At 61.2% G+C, this 9,197-nt stretch overlaps 1 protein-coding gene across 1 annotated transcript in view; it reads left to right on the forward strand.

Moving 5' to 3' along the window:
• The window catches only part of DAB2IP (DAB2 interacting protein), a 45,243-nt gene that overhangs the window by 18,630 nt on the left and 17,416 nt on the right, over positions 1 to 9,197 (forward strand). Inside the window, 6 exon segments of the mRNA XM_077769778.1 lie at positions 67 to 220; positions 1,802 to 1,900; positions 2,726 to 3,280; positions 5,505 to 5,649; positions 5,743 to 5,887; positions 8,107 to 8,343. Coding sequence (XP_077625904.1) covers positions 67 to 220; positions 1,802 to 1,900; positions 2,726 to 3,280; positions 5,505 to 5,649; positions 5,743 to 5,887; positions 8,107 to 8,343 — 1,335 coding nt within the window.

Here is a 9,197-nt window from a genome sequence, read left to right on the forward strand (position 1 = left end):
CTCCGGGGGAAGGGGAAGGGAGGGGAGCAGCAGGCTGGGCCTGACCCAGGAACCGCCCACCCCCAGGTCCCATCTGATGCCCAGGCTGAAGGAGTCTCGCTCGCACGAGTCCCTGCTCAGCCCCAGCAGCGCGGTAGAGGCGCTGGACCTCAGCATGGAGGAGGAGGTGGTCATCAAGCCGGTGCACAGCAGCATCCTGGGCCAGGACTACTGCTTCGAGGTGGGTCCCACCGCAGGGCCGGGCCGGGACCCTGGTGGCCGCTCTGTGGCCTCGGTGAGGGCCAGGCTCTCCGGGGCAAGGCTGGAATCCGCTCACAGCGTGCGGCTCCTGAGACCAGGTGGAGCTGGGAAACGGGGGGCTTCGTCCTGCTCCATGGGCTCCTTGTCCACAGGCCGGCACTGTCTTCCGTGTGCAAGGGCCCAGTGGGCGAAGGGAGCAAAAGCCCATATAGAATTGTTTAAGCCCCAGAGCCTGCTCACTCCTACTAAAAACCCTCCAATGCACTGTGGGGTACGAGAGAGTACCCCCTCTTTGTGGGCCCATCTCTCCTTCTGCATAATGAGAGCCAGAACTTTTCCTGCCCTCGCTTTCTGTGACCCAAGTTTGAGGGCAGGGGGACAGCCACCCAACCAGTGCCAGGGCCCCTCACTGTGGGTGGAGAATCTGAGGCCCACAGTGGGCAGGGTCATGTCAGCAGCCACACAAAAGCCCGAGGCCAAACCAGGACCACGGTAACTAATGTTGCAGGTGCTCCTGGGAGTTCCTGATTGCTCCTCCAGTTATTCATATTCTCTTCCCACCTCTTTTTCTGAGAAGCTTCCCACCCCCAACAGTCTTGCATAATTAGGGGAGCTCTCTGATAGAGGAATGCATTCTTCTGGGAATGAAAGTCAGCTACTCAGGGACAACCTCCAGGGCGCCCCTGGTCCTGGAGAAAGGATGGAGTGATGCCTGGCACCTGTCCCACACCCTGTGCCCGCCGGCTGCCATTTCTGGTTCAGGACACCTGGACCAGCCGGGCTCTGACTTTTGCCTGGGGCAGGCCGAGGATGATGCCTGCCTGCTGGTCCACAGCAGGGCTTGCCGGGTAAGGAGTCTGGTTTCCCCCTGCAGAGCCCCCGCATGGTGCTGGGGACAGCAGGGACAGGGTGCGAGCAACTCTGGTCGGTCTACCCCACCTGGAGGAGACTGAGGATGAGCAGGAGTCCAGGGAGGAGGCTAAGGGTTTCGGACAGGAGGACCCCAGAGCCCAGCACATCTAGAGAGCACAATTTTTATTTCCCCAATGTTGCCCCCAAAATGTTGTTTCTGTGACCCTTGTTTTCGTCAATGTCACTTGGCGAAAGAGAACTGCCAGAGGTGTCAGCTGAGGACTGAGGGGATCCTTTGTGCCTGTCCCCTCGGTGCCTGTGGCTTTACCTGGAGCAGGGAAGTTCAGGTTAAGCATTGCCCTCTGCCTCGGGCCGGGGCCCCACACCTCCTCTCCCCATCTCCGGGAGAGTGAGGTTGGAGCCAGAAAGATGCTCTCCAGTGGGCGGGGCCCTGAGGCAGGGGTCGGGAGCGGGGGCCAGCCACCAACGGGCACAGGGCTGAGTTGTCCTGCTGTTGACCTGCTCTAGGAACTTGGGTCACCTGCAAATGTGGTCGTCGGGAACTTTGTTCTGCCTCCACCCTGTGGCTGTGGCTCAGACCTGGCAGCCATAGTCTGCCCCTGCCTGCCCCCCAGGGCCCAGAGGTCTTCGTCATACCAGCCTTACTGTGTTCCCCTCCCTGTGACACTGCCCTGCCTGTTGCCCGCAGGTGACCACGTCGTCAGGAAGCAAGTGCTTTTCCTGCCGATCAGCAGCCGAGCGGGATAAGTGGATGGAGAACCTTCGGCGAGCAGTACACCCCAACAAGGTGAGCCTGTGTCCCTGGTCCCAGAGTAGGGTGGACTGAGGCTGGGCCCGGGGCAAACACAGACCCGGACACAAGGGGAGAGGCAGGAGCTCCGCTGTGGGCCGTGGCGGGGGTGGAGGCAGCACCCGGGTGAGCAGTGGTGCTGGGCTCTGAAGGAAGAGCTCCAGGTGGCCAGGCTGACTTGGTCCACGTGCTGAAGAGGCTGGGCCAGAGAACTGAGCATTGGGCTACTGGGGACATGGGTGCTGGTGTCCTGCTGCCTGAAATTCATGCCCCCCTCTCCCTAGGCTGATTCCCTACTCACCCGGCTCCAGCTTAGACATCTGTCTTCTTCAGGGGAGCACCACTGACCTAAGCGGGTGGGCCCCCAAACTGCCCCCATCAGGTTCACGGATCCCCCCTATAATCTTCTGGTTCCACGCTGCCTTCAGGGCCTGGGCTGAGCCCTGGTCACCGTGACCTCACTAAGGAAGGGGCCTTAGCAGTGGTCACCTCCTAAGTGACTTTACAGACCAGCAAACTACAGAAGAGCTGGAAGATGGCACAGTCACCCACTACGTGCCAGGCATTGTGCCAGCCTCTTACTTGATCGGTCCCTCCGTTTCATTCCCATTTCACAGAAAAGGGAACCGAGGCTTAGGTGAAGTCATGTGCCCAAGGTCAGTGGGCTAGTACAAGGCAGAGCAGGGATCCAGCCCCTTGTCCGCCAGGCTCCAGAGCTGTCCCTGCCTCGCCCTGATTCTGTGTCGGGCCAGGGCCCCTCCTGTGTCTGAAAGCTCTCCCTGCCCCTCCCCCCGGTGACGAGGCCCCTTGGTGTGCGTGCAGGACAACAGCCGGCGTGTGGAGCACATCCTGAAGCTGTGGGTGATCGAGGCCAAGGACCTGCCGGCCAAGAAGAAGTACCTGTGCGAGCTGTGCCTGGACGATGTGCTCTATGCCCGCACCACGGGCAAGCTCAAGACGGACAACGTCTTCTGGGGTGAGCACTTCGAGTTCCACAACCTGCCGCCTCTGCGCACCGTCACCGTGCACCTGTACCGGGAGACCGACAAGAAGAAGAAGAAGGAGCGCAACAGTTACCTGGGCCTGGTGAGCCTGCCTGCCGCCTCGGTGGCTGGGCGGCAGTTCGTGGAGAAGTGGTACCCAGTGGTAACGCCCAACCCCAAGGGCGGCAAGGGCCCCGGGCCCATGATCCGCATCAAGGCACGCTACCAGACCATCACCATCCTGCCCATGGAGATGTACAAGGAGTTTGCCGAGCACATCACCAACCACTACCTGGGGCTCTGTGCGGCCCTCGAGCCCATCCTCAGCGCCAAGACCAAGGAGGAGATGGCGTCGGCCCTGGTGCACATCCTGCAGAGCACGGGCAAGGTGAAGGTGCGTGTGTGGGCGCAGGCGGGTCCCCCACACTGCGTGGCCCCGCGTGAAGGCCTGGGATGTGCGCTAGGTTCCCTGCCGCTCCCCATGTCCGCGTCCGTGATTTCAGCTCTAACAGAAGCACCCGTCACGGCCAGGTGGGCTCCCTGAACCCAAGAGTTGTGTCACAGATGGGGGGAGAGGGGGGGTTCGTGTTCCCCCTCGTGGTTGGAGCTGATTACTGATACACATACAGAGCCGATGGATGGGGCTGTGGCTTATAGAGGAAGTGGGTTTAAGAACACCCCTCCCCCCTCACCCCCCCTGCCGCTGGGGACCCAGGCACATGACTCCATCAAGGTCCCAAGTCTGTGGGCCTCTTCAGGCCTCCAGAGCCCTGTGCCTATCGGACTCTTACTGTCCCTCAAGGAAAGGGACTCCCTGAGTGTGCTCCCCATGAGGGGAGGGAGCCCTCAAGAGTCCTCCTCTCGCCCCCAGCCTTCAGGCCTGACCAGGTTGGACTGGCTCTGCAAATGCTGTCCTTAATTTCCTGGTCAGAGTTGGGGGTTGCTGGGAAACTGAGGGAACTGAGGGAGCCCCTTCTGCTGCTGTGTCTATTCCTTCAACCTGGCCCCCAAGGGCTGGGCTGGCCGGGAAAGCCGACTCCCGTGTGCAGTGACCTCTGTTCTCGGGGCTCACAGCGCTTTGTGGAGGGAGTTGGAAGCCAGGCACCAGCCACCTCAGTGAGCTTGGTGGATCAGAAGGCAGAAGGACAGAAAGTAACTTGTGTGCTCGGACCTTGTGCTTATGAGCCCCCTATCTGAACACGTGGGAACCAAGGGCACGTTTTCGGTGAGAAGCAGAGTGCCTGACAAGTGCCCCGCAGTCCCAAGGTGAAGCTTGTGTGAGTGGGCATCTCAGCACCTTCCTGCCCACTCCCTGAGCTCTGCTCTCATGGGCTGTGGCATTTCAGAGTCTCCGTCCTTGGACCCCCAGGCCTTCTCCCCACCATCCCCCCTCCTTTCAATGTGGCAGGGAGGCAGATCTGCCCCTGGTATCTGTGTGGGCTTGGGCAGGTCACTTTCCTGCTCCGTGCCTGTTTCCCCTCGTTGGGTTTTAGCTCTAAAGAGAGCTCCTCTTCATCCCAGCCTGGGCCTGGCACCCACCGCAGGCATTCAGAAGCCTGGAGCCGCCAGGCCCCATGCAGTGCTTAGCTCTGCTCTGTGTGCTCAGAGAATGGGGCCCTCTGGGTCACACCTCAGGCTGTGTGGTTCCCAGAGAGGCAGTGGCCACTCCCTCCCCCCGGTCCCCACCCTTCCTCCATTGGCCAGTAGGCCTCCTGGGCCTAGAACTCAGTTCTGTAGCCTAAGGTCTGCTTTCGATTTCAAAGAGCCCAAAGTCGTGCGTGATGGAGTGAGGAGCTTCCAGAGCCCCAGAAACCCTGGCCCACGCAGGCCTCCTCACATCACCTCGTCACCGCCCCCCACCCCAGGTCTCTGACTCCCTGCCTATCTTCTTTCCCTCCCCCAGGTCCCAGGGTTGGCTGAGGGCATGAGGAGGCAGGGGCTCCCAAGAGAGGCAGGGTCACTACCCACCTCTCCAGAGTCAGGAGGGCGCGTGTGGGCTCAGGCTCCTCCCAGGGTCTGCCTGTGACACTGCGTATGAGACCCATAGGCTCACCAGCTTCACAGCTGCCTCCCGGGAAGTCTGGGACCCACAGCAGTGAGGGGCGCCTCCCCACCAAAGCTGAGGGCCATGTTCTTGCCATCTGGGCTGGGCCCTGGCACACTGCCTTCCAGGGCGTCTGGGCAATCCCTGCCGTGGGGCTGCACAGAACAAGGTTTCCAGGGTGGGAGACCCCATTAGAGTAACGGGCGGGTGGGTAGTGGCAGCTGCTTGTATGATGGAGCGAGGGTGGGCCGTCTGTCCTCCTTAGCGCTGTCGGCGATGGGAAGGGAGACCTGGCCAGGCCCGGTCAGGGCTGAACAGGGTTGGAGCCCAGCGGGCCTGACCATGGTACAGTTGGCTCATGGCTCTGCGTGCTATTGCCCAGGCCTGCCTCCCCGATCCCTAGATCCAGCTCTCTCCCAACTGTAGGCATCTCCCCTGCACAGGCTGCCTGTGCGCACCCCCCAGCAGCCCCCCAGAGTGGGCACCAGCAGCGTGGTGGGGAGCGGGTCTGGGATCTTGGGGTCCTACTTGTAGGCCTGCTCATGTCTGCTCTTCTCACCTCCTGCCCCCCCAGGACTTCCTCACGGACCTGATGATGTCAGAGGTGGACCGCTGCGGGGACAATGAGCACCTTATCTTCCGGGAGAACACGCTGGCCACCAAGGCCATTGAGGAGTACCTCAAGCTGGTGGGCCAGAAGTACCTGCAGGATGCGCTAGGTAGGGGGGGCGGGGCATAGGGCCGGCAGGTGGGCAGAGCATGGGCCGTGCCTGCCAGGCCCTCACTCCTTCTCCCTGCCCTCCTGGCCCCAGGTGAGTTCATCAAAGCACTGTATGAGTCGGACGAGAACTGCGAAGTGGACCCAAGCAAGTGCTCGGCCGCCGACCTCCCCGAGCACCAGGGCAACCTCAAGATGTGCTGCGAGCTAGCCTTCTGCAAGATCATCAACTCCTACTGGTCAGTGCCGCCCGGGCCCCACCCCTGGGTCCTTGCCCTCCTGTGTCCTGGGCGCCACACTAGCAAGCGCATGCTCGGCAGGGCGTACGGCTCCATCTTCCCCAACTTGTAAACGACAGAGCAGAGGTTTCACAAGGAGAGCACAGTGACAGCTGCGACCTCACATAGCTTCCAACTGGTGGCTCTGCCTGGCCCGGTGGCGTCTTGATGGGCTGCCAGGCCCCCTCCTGGTCCTTTGTGGGCTTGCAGATGTAAGGGGGTGTCCCAGAATATTTGCAGGACGCGGCGTTGAGAACCTGGACACGGCAGTGTGTCTCTACGCTTCTTAGCGGGTGCCCTCTGTGTGCCGGGCACCAGGTGCTGGGGTGGCAGCACTAGGAACGGGGCCTTGGCCCCTCTCAGATACCCACGTGGGGCAGGTGGACAGCTTCACATGAGATCTCTCAGCCGTACTCAGGGGGGCCACCCGCCCGCCGCTGCTGTACCTCACTCCTCTCTTTGGCAGGGTCTCCCTCACCCCACACCTCCACCTCCACACACCCCTTCCCTTCCTGCTTTAAGGCCTTGTGCCTGCTGCCCTGTGGGCGCCCGTCTTCATGGTCTCAGATGGGTTGTCTCACGCCTCCCGGCACCCTCTGTCACAGCCCTGATCCCGTCAGAGTGAGATTGTGTCTGTGTCCAAATCCATTTCCTGCACATACCTGCAGCACCCTGGGGGCAGACAGATCCACCGGCTCAGGGCTGGACACGGGGGGGCTCGAGAATGGTTTGCTGCTCCCGAAAAACAGGCAGAGCTAGGCCTCCTAGGTGAGCAGTAGACTTGGGAAGGGGACAGAGGGAATAGCCGGAGCCCATGGAGTGGATGTCCTTCTGCCAGGTTCCTCTGCCCCCTGGCTGCACAAGGTGCTCACCTAGGTCCCGCCTGACCCCTCGGGCTCGACCAGAAATGACCCCTGGGCCTGGGGATAGAGCTACAGCCTTGAACTCTGGGAACATACTTCTCATCATTAGCTGTGCTGTGCTTTCGCCCTGTACCTGCCCAGGTCCCAGGGCAAACTGGGCACGGGACACAGGGAAACAGATCCACAGGTTTTCCACTTCCTCTTTCTGATATTGGTTAGAGGCCTGGAGGCACCTTTTTGTCCTGGAGAAGGCCATCGATGGGTGTCATCACTCAGCACCTGCCCTCTGCCCAGTCTTGTGCCAGGCACTTTGAGGGTCAGGGCTTAAGCTCATGTCCTCTGCTCCTCTGTCACTGTGTCTCCAGCACACTCTTGTTTCACTGTAGGGAGCCTGCTGAGCGGGTGCTGGGCTTGTTGGGCAAAAGCCTTTGGAGTTGATCAAGGCTTCCTATGGCCTTGAGATGGTCCTGTGAACTTGGCAGGGCTGGTCTTGTTCTCAGTGTGAGGATGAGGGGACTGAAGTTCAGAGAGGGCCAGGCACTGGCTCAGAGCAGCCTGGGCCAGTGACAGAGGCAGGCATAGACTGCCGCGGCCCGGCCTGCTCCAGGGCAGGAGGCATGTCTGGCAGGGTGAAAAGCTAGGAAAACCACTTATGGATTGGTCAGTGGGGCCTGGCTGCAGCAGGCTGGGAATGCCCGACAGAGAGAGGCCCCTGCCCACCCTCGCTGTGCTCCCCACCCCCCCGGGGAGGTCACTTCCTCCATTTCCCTTCCCATCTAGAAAGCGGGAGCTACGTTCTCATCCTGTGATTGGCCTGTTCCCATCTTGATCACCAGGAGCTCTGCTGAAAACGTCTGGCTCCTATAATGTCCAAGCAAAGGGAGTGAGCCTCAGCGGCCAGTGATAGCATCCACGGGACAGCCGTCTGTTCCGGTTGTGTTTTCTTCACTGTCCCCTAGAGCCTCATGTCGGGCGTTTGGGGCAGAGGTCAGAGCCCCGGGGCAGGCCCAGGAGCTGGCTGTTGCCATTGGACCTGGTTGGGACAGAGACCCGGCTCCTCTGTGCCTGCGCCCGTCCCCTCTCGGCCCATTTGTGGAGAGCCCACGGCCTTGCCTGGAGCCCCGTGTCCCTGCTCCCTGGACCAGGCACCCCCTTTGCCCTCGCTGCCACACTGGTCCTGTGCTCGCTGGCTCACGGGCTGTCCCTGTGGAGGGAAGTGGACCCAGGGCTCCACCAGACCCAGGGCCAGGTCCCGGCTCTGCGCCCTCCTGCCCTAGCCCCCTGCCCAATGACCGGCCACTTCCTCTGTCCCTCCAGTGTCTTCCCCCGGGAGCTGAAAGAGGTGTTTGCCTCATGGCGACAGGAGTGCAGCAGCCGCGGCCGGCCCGACATCAGCGAGCGGCTCATCAGCGCCTCCCTGTTTCTGCGCTTCCTCTGCCCCGCCATCATGTCACCCTCACTCTTCAACCTGCTGCAGGAGTACCCCGATGACCGCACGGCCCGCACCCTCACCCTCATCGCCAAGGTTACCCAGAACCTGGCCAACTTCGCCAAGTGAGTGCCGTGAGCCTGGGCGGCCAGGGTCCGGGCATGGGCACCCACCGGAGCCCTGGGGACAGGCCGTGGGTGTGTCCTCCCTGGTGCCGGGCCACACGGCAGGCCCTGCTTCTGTCCCTGTCCTCCTCAGTTCTTCCCTTCCCCTTCTTTCAAGATAAGATTTCCATATCCCATCCTCCCCCGACAAAAAGTACATGGCATTTGGGTAGGTTTCCTTAATTTTCAAAGGTGAGAAGAGATATTTTTTCCTTCTGCTTTTTTGAACTAACATTTTATCATAAGGATTATCCCGTGTACTTAACATTCATAAGCCTCATTTTGCAATGAATGAGTAATATGCCTTCAAGGGAGAATGGCCCATATTTCCTTAACCCGTCCTGCGTGGTTGGGCTCTCAGGTTGTTTCAGACCGTCCTTGTTTGATGCTGGGAAGGATGTCTTTGCTTATAAAGCGCTTCAGTGTTCTCGACTGTACCCTAGAGCGAGTGGGTGGAAGCGGAAGGGCTCATTCACAGTGTGGACAGAGCCGTGCTGCAAGCCTTCTCTGTGCTGGGCTCTGAGTCACATCTGGTCCCAGCCTCCTGGACCCCCACTTGAGCTGGGAGCGAGTGCAGGAAGCAGCAGAGCAGCGATAGAGAAGCCGGCCTCCCGGGAGGGCCCCAAGCCTGTCCTCCCGGGAGACGTGCCCCCTGCTGCGTGTCAGGATGGGGGAGGTGGGGAGGCGTTCACCTGCTTGGAGAGAGGCAGCGGGAACGAAGGTGGGGCAGGCCCCGGGAGGCTTGTGTCCTGGCTTGATGAGGCACCGTGGCCTTCCTGGGTCACGCCAGGCCTTGGGGGGGGGGGGGGGGGGGG

The sequence above is a fragment of the Crocuta crocuta genome, unplaced genomic scaffold (genome assembly GCF_008692635.1).
Source record: "Crocuta crocuta isolate KB4526 unplaced genomic scaffold, BGI_CrCroc_1.0 scaffold95, whole genome shotgun sequence".
Classification (NCBI taxonomy): domain Eukaryota; kingdom Metazoa; phylum Chordata; class Mammalia; order Carnivora; family Hyaenidae; genus Crocuta; species Crocuta crocuta.